This window comes from Paramormyrops kingsleyae, chromosome 13, assembly GCF_048594095.1.
Source record: "Paramormyrops kingsleyae isolate MSU_618 chromosome 13, PKINGS_0.4, whole genome shotgun sequence".
In the NCBI taxonomy this organism is placed as follows: domain Eukaryota; kingdom Metazoa; phylum Chordata; class Actinopteri; order Osteoglossiformes; family Mormyridae; genus Paramormyrops; species Paramormyrops kingsleyae.
The window spans coordinates 26,289,657-26,304,339 of record NC_132809.1 but is presented as its reverse complement, the minus strand read 5'-3'; the positions used below and the strand labels follow the sequence as shown (position 1 = coordinate 26,304,339).

Below are 14,683 nucleotides of genomic sequence, written 5' to 3'. Positions count from 1 at the left end.
ACATTGTAGGAACCCAGTGATCCCTCAGTGTGATAAAAACCTGTTGTTTTGTTGTGGGGACCATTGTCACTGCAATCAAAAAAACTAAAAAATCCCATAAGTCTTGTATTTTGTTAGGTTACTTATGGTTAAGGTTAGGGCAGGGTAGGGGTTAAGGTTGTCATAGTTAGCGTTAGCATTTTTCCCATTGAAATGAATGTTTACCCTACATGCGTGTGTGCGCGTGTGTGTGTGTGTGTGTGTGTCTCTCTCTCTCTCTGTAATCTGATGTGGCTCCCCCTCCCTCATGCCCCTGGCCAGGTGTTCCCAGGAGGGTCCAGCACAGGCAGCCAGCACAGCCCTCTTCCAGGTACCCTGCGCCCCCTCCTCCGTGGCCCCAGGGGGGTGCTATGGCGTGTGAGGGGCGTGGCGTGTGCTGCAAATCGCCACCTGAGGGCACGCAGGGAGGACTACGCCTTCCTGTACGAGCTGCTGAGCGTGGGCGTCCCCCTGCTAGCCATGCTGGCGGACGTCCTCACACAGGTTTATGCTGAGTCCCTGCCGCTGCAGCACAGCACCACCTAGAGGCTGTGAGAGGCACCCCTTAAACAGGATGGGGTTTCAGTGCTGCACTTGGGTCCCCACTCTTCCTCTCTCGCACAGTGCTCAACAGCAAACGTACACAGGCACATTATAGGGCAGCCTGTAATCACGCTGCATTGGGGCCTCGGTAATAGCCGATGACATCATCAGCTCCTATGGGCAGCAGGTACCCATCACAACTAATCATAACCCTTAGGCACTACCTGAATACTTATGGGGATGCCTGCACTGCATGTGGGATTTGAGGATATTCTGTAATGAGGTGGAGAACATCAGGCAGAACTTCCAGCTCTGGGCCGTACCTGTGTCCTGGTTCTTGTGTGCATCGCTATGATTTTGTTGCCAAACACTGATGCCAAGCGGTTTCTAATGTAACATCCGCAACATAGGCCTTCACTGGAACTCGTAAGTGTATGTTTACGATATACATGTTCCTTCATACTTCTGAGTCAACGTACTGACTGGACTGAAAAATTTTAATCCGTTTAAAAAAAACAAAAAAAAAACAGGATCTGTTCATAGGTCATGGATTTTCCAAGCCCCAAGTTCTTCCATGGCCTGAAACCACCTCTGTGTGTCTCTCTAAACACATTGTTCCTTATGATTGTGAGATTTCCTAGTTGGGGAGCTTTGCTTCTGTTCCTTCATCCATTGGGTTGTTTCATTTGCTCTCGCTCTCCTGTATTTAAATGGGTCTAACCCTAACCGAACAGCAACAGCCTTCGTCTTTCTTACCTTAAATGTTCCGTTCTGTCATTTTGCTTGAGGTGTCCTGCTGTCTCCTGCAGTGTCCAGCTGGTTGGATGGGCACGGCAGGATGGTGTTGGGCTTGGTGTCACACGGTCCAGGCTCATTGCGCTGCAACTGCTAGCCCTTAACCTCATGCTGACCCATATTTCTGAGAGCAGTAGCCTGGGTCTTGTGTATTAAACATAACAAACAGTTTCTAATCTCAGGGAAACATTGTTGCGATACTAACGCCACTGTGTTTTGCTTTGGGCCTGTCGACAGAGCCTGTCCCTCTCTTTGATAACATTTAACTACTATCCCTGCTTCCCCCATCGGCTCCCAGACCTCTGCAGAATACCAAAGCTTCTCTGCATTTTGACCACATGGATACGTACTGTCATCTATGTGGACGTGTTCAGGAGTCATTGATCAGAAGATCCTGAACTTGCACATTTTGTGTGTCCTCTGCTGGTCTGTATATGTAAATAAGACTACAGTGAGAACCTGTTAATTTTTTTCTTTTATAATTTTGAATGTTTATGTGTAAAATAAATGTTTATTTAAATAATGTGCATTCTTTTTTATTATACTTTTTTTATTTAGCTGTATGCTACAGTTTAAAAAAAATTGAAGATAAGATTGAGATGGTATCTATTTAAGATCAACAAACATCACATATGGATGCCATGGAGACCAGCAGTGACATCATCATCACTCAGGCCTTCCCATTGGCTGGACCTCTGTCATGCTTAGCCTCACTCTCACCAGATCACAGATGCCAGTGTCCTTGACCATTGTAGATGTGGTCTTGGGTTCCATGGCCTATGTTGGTATGCTCCGTGATCTCCTGGGCTACATCTACTGGGCCTTCACCCTCCATAATGAGTCCAGATACACCTTTTTGGGTGTTGAGTCCATTGGTTCCTCATATCTATAATTTAAAAGTTTGTATATTGTGAATAAAGAAAAATATAAAAAAATTTGGGGGGGTATACAGACTTCTTACTACATGCTGTCATAGTACACCAGACCCAAGCAACTGCTCTCAAAGACCAGACCAAACTGGTGTTTTCTGTACCAGGGTGAACTCAGACTGACCGTGACCGTGTGACCTGGTTCAGCTGTGGTCCCTACATGTGAAGCAGTATGGGAGCCGTCTCTGGCTGGGAGTGAAGAGGAGTGCGGGGCAGTCGTTTGCCAGGGGACACGCCTCCTGCTTCCCCCATCAGCCGACATGCGTTTCTCTGAGTGCAGCTTGACTGGCCTGAGATGAGGCTGTCTGGTTGGTGCTTCTGCAGTGGTGGATCTAGGGCAGGGTGATGGGAGGGATTCCTGGAGTTGACCGTGGGATTTTGAGTCTCCTTGGTTCTGCGCCCTTTGAGGTATGAATCATCGTGTCCTGCTGGCTCCCCAGCTCCTACATGAATGCCCCCCCCACCCCACCATAGTGTGTTGGGGAAGAGAAGGAGATGCAATTAAACTGGTTATTCTCCTAGCTCCAGTAGCCAAGTTGGGAGGGAGGTCGCGCTCTGCGTACCAGGAGGTGCAGACCAGTGAGCTGCACAGCTTCAGCTTCATCACTGCCTCTACTGGGGAAAGCAGGCCAATTTTATTTGTTCAGGAAATCCGTTCCCCAAGATCAGGGGCTCCCAAGTGCCGGTCCACTGGGCTGCAGGGTGCTGGCTGGTTGGGGGAGGGGTTGGTTAACTGACAAAAGTAAACTGACAATGACTGTAAGTAGGTGTTACTGTTTCTGTTGTGGAAGCTTAAATACCAGTGCGTCATTCACTGAGACTTGTTGACGTCTCAGTTAGCACATAGGCTATGATGTTAATGGTATTTTCCTATTAATGGAATGTAATCTTCCTGTATGTCAATTTTTTGCCGGTCCGTGGTCATCAGAAGGTTGAGACTCTAGATTTAGACTCTTGATCCAGCACAGATGGTCGGTTTTTAAGTGAACACATACTTTCATACAGCCTCTATTTCCATCCTCTCCTTCCCTTAACCTCCCCCCCCCCCCCCCCCCCCCCCTTGGGGCTGGGACCTGAGGTTGCCCCGCCCAAATCTCCTTTCATTCAAGACTTTCAGCCCCCTCAACTAAGAAGGGGAGGGTAACTGCGATCTTCTGGTCAGATAGAGCAGCCAGAGATGTTCTGTTGCTCAGACTGTGGTGTCTAAGTACCTGGGAAATAAGCTGGGGCTCCAGGCCTTGCCAGTGACACTCTGTCAATGTTCTCAGAGGGTTCCAGGCATGGAAGTGTTGAAACAATCATATAGCCTGTCAGGACTGATGCTGAGGAATGACAGGCATTAATATAGAGTGTGTTCACCAGCGCTGGCTCTGTTATCATGTCAGAGATGATGTTCTAAATCTTGACAGCCCCCCAGTAGGCTGTGTCTTTCGTAGCTGAGAAACCTGGGCCTGCTGCACATGGAAAATGAATGAGTGTTGCATTTATATAGCACTTTCCAGAAGCAATGGGGAGCCACTTCAACCACCACCCCTGTGTAGCACCTGCCTGGGTGATGCATCAGCAGCCATTCTGCCCCAGTACGCTCACCACACTGTAGCTAAGGTGGTGAAGGGGCGGGAGAAAACTCACCAATTAGATACAGGGGATAATTAGGAGGCCAGATTTGATAGGGCCTCGACGAGTCAGGATCCCAGTGTTACATCTCATCTGAAGGACGACACCATTTTTACAGCACAACATCCCCATAGACCACAGGTGGACTAACCTTCTGGACACACCAACGTCTCTTTCAGCAGAAGCCCAGCTTTCTTAGTTGGTCTCCCATCTAAATTCTGGCCCGGCCCAAACCTGCTTAGTTTCAGATGGATTATTTAGGCTGAACTGCAGGTGGTATGTTAAGACCTTCGGTTTGAGCTTCCAGATGGTGGGATTGGCCCATGTGAAGGGTTTCAGTCTCCTTCAGACATGCGTGAGGTCTAACATGGTGTCATGGGGGGGAGGTGTGAGGGTAACCGGCAGACGATTCCTCCTGATGTGCCAGATGTCTGTCCTGATGCTCCAGGCAGGTACTGTGCTGCTGGCCAGATTGATGGGGCCACCCAGCTCCCCAGAGACAGGAGACACCTCCAACAGCAGCACGACCAGTAAGTGTGTGATGCTACGTTACACAGGCTAACGCTAGTATAAACACTACAGCGGCTGGGGTACGTAACATGCTACTCTGGCTGGTCGTATCGAAAGAGCCGCATGCTAGCATGTTACTGTTAGCCACGTGGATAGAACAGAGATTATGAACAGTGCCTACAGAATGTATTCTCCCCCATAGACTTAAACATGTTTTATTGTTTTACAAAATTCTGTCACGGTGGATTTAATTAGACTTTGTGACATCAGGCAGCCACAAAAGATTCTTTAATGTCAAAGGGAAAAATAAATCTCTACAAAATGAATTTAAGTAATTACAAATATAAAACACAAAATAAGTAGCATAAGTATCCAGACTCTTTAAATCAGTATTTAATGGAGGCCCCTTTCAGTCTGTGCTGCACCAGGTCTTAGTTCGTACCTCTGAACAATGCGATCCCATTTCTTGCAGCGCTGAACTACTCAGGCTCTGTCGAGTTACATGGGACCCATGAGTGCGGCTATTTTCAGGTCCTGCCACTAATGCTCAGTTGGACGGAGGACTGGACTCTGCCTTGGCCACAGTGGGACATCGACTTTGTTATTTTTAAACCATTTTCCTGTGTTGCTTTGGCTTTATGTTTGGGGTCACTGTCTTAAATATAAATAAAAACTTCTCCCAAGTCGCTATTCCCTCCAGTTCCCTTCCAGGATCTGCCTGCATTTGGCTGCAGTCATTGTACCCTCAACCTTCCCAATCTGAGCTGCAGCAGAGAAGCATTCCCAAGGTGTGACGCTGCCACCAGGCCGCACAGTGGGGAAAGGGAGGGGCCCATTTACTGCTTCTTGGGCCCTACTGCCCCCCCACATATTTTAAAAACTAAATAAATGATCAGTATCCTAATAAAATTCACTGTGGCACAATGTTGCAAATTGAGAAAACACAGATCCAAGGTGGGTGAATACTTTTCACAGGTGCTGCAGTTTTCTGTAATGTCACACTTTGCAGAACACAAAATAACTGAGGCCTCTTTTTGACATGCGGGATTAGAAGCCTTAAAGCACAAATAGGATATTTAACTCAGGAGAAGAAAAAAACTGAACTATGCTGATTGCGTAACTAATTGTACCCCTGAAGTCAGACTGGAACATCAGCGTCGCGGGTCTTTCTGGAAGGACGACGGGTGCGGATTGTGCCTGTACTTCATGCCATTGCTTCTTAGAAATCACCAGCCTGGAGCCTCTCCGTGGCCTTTGGAGGCGTTTCGAGTACATTCAAGTCAGGGGTTTGTGAGGGACCAGTCTGAACAAGGTCTGCATCGCTCTCGACGCTGTGCGATATGCTGAACCCTTAGGCGGTAATTAAGTAGCTGTGACTGATGATGAAACCAGCAGAGACAGATGCTTTAAAAGCCTTCTGGGAGCCTTACAGAGGAAAGGGGGGTGAGACCTTCTCTTTTGTGCTTCCCAACAGGACGGACACCTCAGTGGGGGTCTCCCAGTATTGGATGAGTCCCAGCAGTGAGTCCACCCCTTCCCGACCGGCCTCATTGTCCACTTTAACCTCATCTTTAGCAGATGCTTTTATTCAGAGCAACGTAGATTTTTTTGAGAAGGCAGAGCTGGACAGTCCCTGGGGTCATCGGAGGTTACGGGCTTCCTGGGGGATTCAAACCAGCTACCTTCTGATGACAGACACAGCATCACATTTGACTTTTAGGCTTTCTAAAAACTGATTAAGTGACACCTTTGGCTTTTTTTTTTTGGCCCCCATCCGTGCCCCACCCCACAGCTGCTGTAAAGGGAACCCCCTGTCCCGGAATAAGTGGTAGTACTTTATTAATCCCAAAGGCAATTCCAAAAGTTACTGCAGCACACACACAATGTGATATCACTGTACATATACAAAAGACACAATGCAAAACTAAACTACGATGTGCAAAATAAAGTGTGCAACATTTAAACATTTAAATAAAATACTTTTCTAGAGGGCTTGTAGCATTTGATGGCAATGGGAGTAAAGACCTTAGCGCTCGCTGGAGCAGTGCAGCTGTTGCTGAATGTGCTTCTCTGTTTGACCAGGGTGTGATGCCATTCCCAGTGGTTGTGCCACATGGTGAGGGGGTCCCAGGGGGTTCACACTGACAGTCTGGAGTGTGTGCGTTCTTCACACCCTGCCCAAACTCTGGGCATGAGATGCCCCCTGCTGGCTGACAGTTTAATGAAGTGAACTTGCCGGCTAATCCTTGAAACTCTCTGTGCAGGTCCTCCAAGCTTTAAGACACCCAGAGATCCCACCCTGCACAAGACCAACCACTGGAGAGGGAAGACCAGAGCCGGTAAGGCCCCCTGTCTCTCTGTCTGTCTGTCTGTCTGTACACTTGCTTAGTTGTCTTTCTAAGCTCACCCACTCATCTGTCAGAATTCCATGCTGTCCCTTGCCTGACCCACACTCTCCACTTCCCTATCTGTTCTTTCTTCCTCCTTGTCTTCTTGCACGGCTGTGCTGGGTCATGTTTGCGTGTGTGGTACGGGTCTCTTAACCTCTCCAGTCCCTCTCTCAGAGTCATGGACCAATCAGAGCTGTGGGAAAGCAGGTTCCTCTGAGTAGGACCAGATGTTCCTACTGAAGTTATTAATATGTCTGCTGAGCTCATGTCCCAGGGGACTGGCACTGGTCATTAACCCCGTGAGGACCACTTCCGCGCTTCTATTTATAAAACCATATTTTGGGATGTTAAGGTCTCTGCATGGTTTGGTCACTCTTAAATCTTTCAGAGAATTAGCCAAATTAATTATTATTTACATTTTTTTTATTTAAAAGACATTTTTATCCGAATGATATGCATTTTATTTTAGAAAGCAGAGTCAGCCAGTCCCTGGAGCTCAGAGGTTCGACAGTGACATCACACTGTCAGCCTTCGGATTTGAGTCTGCAACCTTCCGAACACAGCTGCAGCATCCTAACTTGTTCAGCTACACAACCCCCCCAGCCTTCATTCTATATAGGATGGACCCCAGCCTTGTGTCCTGTGCTGCCCGGGATAGACTCCAGGCCCCCCTGTGACCCTGACCAGGATGGATAGATGGATGGATGAGTCACAATTCTTTGGCTAATCCAGAATGTTATATCACTGTGTTTAGCTTCAGTGGACTGTATAGGTTAATATTGCATTAAGAAATGAAGTTAATGTTAATGTCTTAGAGCGCAGCATATCTCCAACACATATGTTCTGCCTGCCAAGCTGTAATTAGCTTCCTGGGCATCTGTAATCTGTCTCTTTGACTCCATATGGCTCTCATTCAACATTATTATGAGGCCAGCATCAGAACTTGCTGCAGATCTTCCAGAAAAGCATTCTTGCCACTAGGGGTCACTATTGACCCCAAAACAGTCTTTGCCTAAGTATAAGTCCTTCTAACTTCTAAGTTCATTTACTTTAACATTTTCTTTATTGATCTTCATTCATTTTCTAAATACTTATCCTAGTTAAGGTCGCACTGGAGCCTAAGCCCTGGGTACGAATTGGATGGGATGCCAGTCAATCACAGGGCATTTATACAGAGTAACACACAGATACGTCAGTTAGCCTTTGGACTGTGGGAGGAAGCCAAAGGAAAACATGCAAAGTTCACATGCTCCCTCAAAAATGTGGACTGTCTGTGGGGCCCTGAGGACCGGATTGGGAAACACTAATCTATGTTAAAATGGATAGAATTGACTTGCCAGCATGGGCTTCCTTCCCTCTCCCAGCATTCCCACACATCCCAGTGACAGTGCCATCTCTCAGCAACACTGGCACGGAGAAGGCACCCCTTGCCCTGGGCTCACCTTCTGGGGAGGTCAGTGTGTGTGACAGCCAGCATAGGTCACTGTCCTGTTGATTTTACAAGCTCTGCCAATACAGAACATTACTTTCACTGCAGTTTTGTCTGAAAATTATATATTGTAAATCCCATCAAATAAGCATCTTAGTCCTTTAAAGGGGAGGTTTTTGTAACAAAATGGGTTAGGTTTAGGGTTAACCCTAACCCTAACCCTAACCCTGGACAGGTATTTTTCTGGTAGCACTGTTTGGGAGCCTTCTTGAGATCTTCACCAGTGTTTTACTCCACAGGAGTCAGCAGGGATGCCCAGTGTAGCCATCGCTCCTTTAGAGGGTGCCATGAATCAGGCAGACCATGCTGATCAAAACTACACCCTCAGAGAGCTGCTCATATCTCAAGAGCCAATAGGGGAGTACTTGGAGGCTGCAGAGATGGGGACAAATAAGCCAACCCTCTCCCCATCTGAAAAACGACGCTTGATAAAGTGGGACTTGGGAGATCCTATGGCTCAGGCTACCCCCCCAGCCAGTGCACCCCCATGCAACACCCCAGCTGAAGGCTTGGCAGCAGCTGACCGGCGCCCTCAGGAGGGCCTTTAGGGGAGCACACAACCCTGAGCACCACCCAAAGATCAGGCCTCAATCTTTGGGACCCTTCAACTTTAGCTCCTTGTTTGATAGCCCGTCCCAACAGGCTCCGACCACCTCCCATAACACAAACCCACCCGCATCTAAATCCCACCCCTCTGCCTTTTCGGACGGCATCAGAACTACCAGCACAGAACCCAGCGGTCCTGAGGGTGTGGACCTGTCTCAGCTTCAGAAGCAGGTGCCAGGGAGATCCCAACTCCCAGAGGGCTACAAGGATGACCTCTTCTCACTGCCCCCCCCCCCCCCGAAGCTGGACCACTTCTCCTCCCTGAGGGTGAAGAGAAGTGAAGAGAGGGGGGTGGTGAGAAATCTGGGCCAGGACACCTGCACAATCCTCTCCAACCTGAAGAAGAAAGGTACCTTCGGTGGTTCCTGGTACTGTGACTCAGAACTCTGCTGGTACCTGAGTGATGGACCCACTCTCTATGTCCACAGCCTCGTCCCATAAACACCATGAACCCAGTGGATCTGGTTCATCCAGTGAGGAGGAGGACGACCTCTTCAGGCAGGAGGTAAGTCTTCCCTCACACCCCAGAGAGTCAAACCATGAAATGGAAATGAGATGGTATGAAGGACATGGGAGCTTGTGATGCTTGTATCACTGTAGTACCTCTTTGGCTTTGGGTTGCTTACAGTAATTGCATTTTTGTAATATATTTCAATATATTCAATATATTTATAAAGCAAATACATACTCTGCTGCCACCCAAAGCTAAGTGGATTGTGACCTTATTGGGACTCTAAACCTGCTAATTAGGGGGACATTATTGGTGTAATAAGCTGAGCAGTGTGATGTCACAGTAGCAAGCACCATGTGATGGCAGGTCTTTCGCCAACTTTAGGGTCCCAGTGAGAGACAGAGGAGGAAACAGGAGAAGGTTGTGAAGCAGGTGGCCAGGCAGGAGCAACTGAGGAGGCTCCGCAGAGCTCAGATGGGCAGCTAGCAGGTGAAGGGTGATGCAGGTGGAGATGCAGATGTGCTCCAGGCCCCCAGCTGTGGAGCATCAGGCTGGGCACCTGTAACTGAGACCCTGCCAAGCAAACCTATGCTGCCTCGTTCCTGCTGCCTGGGTCATAGACAGGAGGGCAGGAGTTTGATAGCATTGCCATCCTGAGCATGGTGTTGTCCTGCTGCTGCAAGCTCAGGTGATCCAAAGGCAGCTGGAGGAAGTGGTGGAGAAGCTGAGGGAAAAGAGTGTCACCCTGGAGAAGTACCTGAGAGGAGAGACAGGTGAGCAGAGTGGGGGTGTGACCTGCCCCCCCTATACCTGCGATTGGCGATTATAGGATCTGTCAATCTCTGCTGATAAATGGACGCTGAAATTAAATCTTTACTGCTGAATTATGGGAACTCCAAGTGCATCATTATGGGGGGCATCGGGGGGGGTGTCTCCTACTGCACATCACAGCGCCCCCCCCATCCTAAATAGTCCAGGCTCCTATATGATGCTAGGACCTTATTCGGTCAACACAGTTCACTGGTGCTCCTCTTCAGGGGAGGACTGGGGCAGGAGAAGGAGGTGGACTGAGGAAGATGAGAAGAGATTTTGGTAGGACAGCAGGTCCCCACTGATCAGAGAGCAGCGTTCTTCCAGAAAGAACCGCAGTCTTCTGCCGGATGGGGGTGGCTGGCTCTTTATGCCAATACTGCTGTTTAATGTGCCTCAAAAATGCAAAATTAATGGCCCTCCGGGGCTAAGAGGGAAATTGTTTATAAAATGGCCTTAATTTGCATTCCAAGTGGTTATGCGAAGCTAGAGACGCATCAAAACCGGTAATGGGCCTCCTGAGTAAATCAGAAGGTTCTAGAAATGACATTTTGCTATTTAGGAGCCTACGTGCTTGCCATTAAAGCAAGTGGCTCTTTCAAATGCAAAAGCGAAAGCCCTTCTGTTTCCAAGGAGCTACTTAGTGTTTCATGTATTTGGCTGAAATGGATGTCAGGGTCTCACACTGGGAGCGTTGGACTGGGCCTGGTAAAAAAAAAACTATGGAAGTATGGAAGATACTTCAAAATGATTTATTCTACCAAAATGTGGAATATTATTAAAACTTTTTTTTTTTTGCAAATACTGTTGCTTTTAACTTTTGCCTTAGATAAACATGTTAACTGTACCATGCTACACAGTAATGGACTTTTTAAGAATGTTTCTGTGGCTCAGCAGGCAGCAGTGACGGACACCTCTGGCGTTCAGGTCCCGCTTCTGCTCTCTGTCAGTGGAGTTTGCATGTTTCCCTGTTTCTCTCTAAATTGCCTGCAGAAGGATATTACGCCTGCCCTGCAATAGAGTGGTGGCTTTTAGAGGGTGGATGGATGGATGGATGGATGAATAAATAAATAAATGAATTCAAGAGTCTCACTTCTCCTGAAGGATGCATCATTGTTCACCACATCAGGTCGCATTCACACCTCCCATTGGCCTGTAGTGCCGGTGACCTGGTCTGGCAGCCCCGCCCACCTTGCTAAATGCAGATGTGATCTCACGCAAGAGTCTGAGCTTAAGTCTGTCCTTCTGCTTGAAGATGGCGTCAGTGGTGACACGTCCCACAAGCTGCAGGCCTGGTTCAGGCTGGTCCTGGAGAAGAGCAAGCTGGCGCGGTACGAATCGGACCTTGTGACCTTGTAAGTGTGACTGTGAGCAGTTCTGGATAATGATGTGACAGCGGTTTATGGAGTGCAGCAAACATGTTACTAACCCTAACCCATGTCAGTGCAGGTTTGTAGAATACAGGTTAGATATGGCTAACAATAACACCGACTCACTTCTGAAGGGGTTTCTGGGGTGTAGATTACATTTGGCCTGTGGACAAAATGTTCATCATCACTATCCATGGTCATTATTTTCTTCATATTGCTTCTTCTGGTGATGGTCACAATGGTTTCAACATGCTCAGTACCCACAAATCAGTACTCTATCTCACTCTACCTCACCCCACCTCACTTCATCTTACTCCACCTCACTTCAGCTCACTCCACCTCACTTCAGCTCACTCCACCTCTCTACCTCACCACACTTCACTCCACCACACCCCCACATCACTGCACCTCCCTACCTCACCCCACCTCACTTCATCTCACTCCACCTCACTTCATCTTACTCCACCTCAGCTCACCCCACCTCACTTCAGCTCACTCCGCCTCACTTCATCTTACTCCACCTCACTCCGCCTCACTCCATCTCACCCCACCTCACTTCACAACTCCACCTCACTCAACCTCGTTGCACCTTAGTGATCATCTTCTTAAACTCATATTCCCTCTGTCCTTGGCCAGAAAACCCAGACACTAAATTTTGTTTTTTAAAATTAGGATGAATAGGAGTCCTACCGTTAATCTGTTGATCTGTTAATAATTAAACTTTATTCAGTGTTCATGTAATTTAGCATCATGGAGCCTGTCCCAGTGGCATGTCAGGACAACACAGGACCACAGGGCACACACTCATGCACCTAGCAATAGAGACACCAACCCACATAAACCACCTTTGGAAAGAAACCCACAAAAATGCAGGGAGCACTTGAAGCTCCGCATATTCACAGAGCCCAGGCTGGAGACAAACCCACAAGCCTGCAGATCAGAGACTACAGCGGTACAGCGAAGCAACCACACCACCCGCGGGTCATATAAACAAGATTTAATATCACTGACAATCCTGAAGAAACCTGTTCCTTACTAAGTGTTAATAAGTTACCCGTCTGTGTGCCAGTGCCCAGGAGTTGGAACTGGAAGACATTCAGAGCCAGCTTCAACAGGAGCTACGCCGGAGGATGCTCCTTGGTGGTCAGAGAGCCCTCTATATATGCAATGCATGCTGGGATCGATAAGAGGAACTCTGCAGTATAAATATACCGGCTGCCTACAGTTATTATAAAAATAGGGAGAAACAGCCTGATTGTAGTGTAGTGGAAATGCTCTTTCAGTGCTGTCTGTTTGGCCAATAACGAATAGAAGGAGGTAGATTCAATGTCTGACATTAAACGGAGGATGTCACTGTGACATGGATGGTAGCCGGCTATGACTGACTGACATGGTTATATTCCAACATGTGCTCCCCACCCCTCTGCAGATTCCTGGAAGAGCCCTTGTGAGTGGTGGACAAGAGGGACACGCTGGTGGTTCTCATTGAGGAGCGACGGCTGAAATAGAGGGCTGAGGAACAGGACCTGGAGAGCCGGCTGCTGGGGGGGTATCAGCTTCGCTGGGCGTGAGTGGCCTCACCTGGCCAGCAGGCCTGACAATGATCACCCAGACCCAGCCAGCGGACCTGGAGATGATCACCCACACCCAGCCAGCAGACCTGGAGATGATCACCCACACCCAGCCAGCGGACCAGGGGATGATCACCCACACCCAGCCAGCGGGCCTGGAGATGATCACCCACACCCAGCCAGCGGACCAGGGGATGATCACCCACACCCAGCCAGCGGGCCTGGAGATGATCACCCACACCCAACCAGCGGACCTGGAGATGATCACCCACACCCAGCCAGCGGACCTGGATATGATCACCCACACCCACCCAGCAGGCCTGGAGATGATCACCCACACCCAGCCAGCGGACCAGGGGATGATCACCCACACCCAGCCAGCGGGCCTGGAGATGATCATTATGTACTATTATACAGGTCCTCAGAAACCTTAACTTCCTCCAGACCGTACAGTACATTGGTGCTTATTTGCTACACTGTGCAAAATACATCACTGGTCTTCATTCCTTTGAGGTAATTGGTCTTAATACAGTAGAGCCTTGGAACTCGAACCCCCCTTAACTCGACCAACGCGGACATCGAACAGGTCTGTTGAATTTTTTTTTACTTATACCTCAACCTAAATCTTGGAACTCGACTGTTCCTGCTAAAACTTGTATGGGTCAATACGCGTTCAGCTCTACCAATTAGGACATTGAATGGGTCAGTTGAGAAAATTCTTACCGCAACTCGACCAAAAACTTAGAACACGATAAAATAAAACAGACCTGCTAAAACTTATACAGATCGAGACGCGTCTCTGATGGACTGACACAAAGGCAAACGGACCTACTGGGATGCTGATGCATATGAATTTCTCTCAGTTTTGCAGTACCTCTCAACTGAATTCGACATGCGAAAGTTGTGTCCCTGTGTTCAATGTGAATTTTTTGTGCTTTATCTACAGTACATTTAGTGATACAGTAATCATGGCCCCTAAGAAAGTGAGCAGTGATAGCAGCAAACCAAAGTGGAAAGTAATGAGAGTAATTGGAACTTTAAAAGGAAATTATAGCGAGACTTGAAGGTGGTGCACGTACTGTATGGGATTGTCATTTATTTTATGTTTATTGCTTTTTTCCTGTGATTTTCCTGTGTGTATTAGTTTTATAATGATTGTTAATGCTTTTTATCATTAGGTAGGTAGTCAGATAAATTAAAATAGGCAAACATTTGGAGGGTCTGGAACAGACTAAATTAATTTACTTTATATTAAATGGGGAAATTCGACTTGGGCCTTAACCAAATTGCAACTTGACCAGCCTTCTGAAATGAATTAAGTTTCAATGTACCACTGTAATTTCTTAGTCTTAATTAAACTCCATTTATAATTGTAGTATTGTTAGTGCTGCTAAGGTCTTGGTGACCAGTGATCTGTAGCTCCTGACTGATTTATGTTTGTTGTTTAAGAGCAGCTGTAAGGCGTCTGCTCTGAATGACATCTCACATGAGGGTTCAGGAGACCATTTCCATGCTCATGCTTCCATGGCTGTGAAAACATGCTTTTTGTATCCTCACAATAAAATGTTTTCATGTTCATGCCAA

At 47.7% G+C, this 14,683-nt stretch overlaps 2 protein-coding genes across 7 annotated transcripts in view; both read left to right on the top strand.

Annotated features, from left to right (window-relative positions):
* The window catches only part of LOC140577532 (F-actin-monooxygenase mical2b-like), a 27,722-nt gene extending 18,581 nt beyond the window's left edge, over nt 1–9,141 (top strand). For 3 of the 6 annotated variants that reach the window (XM_023838213.2, XM_023838214.2, XM_023838224.2), the window contains 6 exons: nt 301–349; nt 4,351–4,432; nt 5,887–5,933; nt 6,677–6,751; nt 8,167–8,255; nt 8,531–9,141. In XM_023838213.2, coding sequence (XP_023693981.1) covers nt 301–349; nt 4,351–4,432; nt 5,887–5,933; nt 6,677–6,751; nt 8,167–8,255; nt 8,531–8,839 — 651 coding nt within the window. In that variant the 3' untranslated portion in view covers nt 8,840–9,141. Of the gene's footprint in view, nt 1–300; nt 350–4,350; nt 4,433–4,884; nt 5,867–5,886; nt 5,934–6,676; nt 8,256–8,530 lie in introns of those variants that run through there. The other 3 variants (XM_023838225.2, XR_011982308.1, XM_023838226.2) reach the window with 3 other exon arrangements.
* On the top strand, nt 9,135–14,683 carry LOC111857398 (F-actin-monooxygenase mical2b; the record flags this gene model as incomplete). The annotated part of the gene is given in 7 exon segments (XM_072698466.1): nt 9,135–9,246; nt 9,326–9,402; nt 9,733–9,837; nt 10,037–10,121; nt 11,414–11,513; nt 12,598–12,671; nt 12,958–14,683. Coding segments are annotated over 7 exon segments (627 nt in total), but the record flags the coding sequence as incomplete, so codon positions are not given.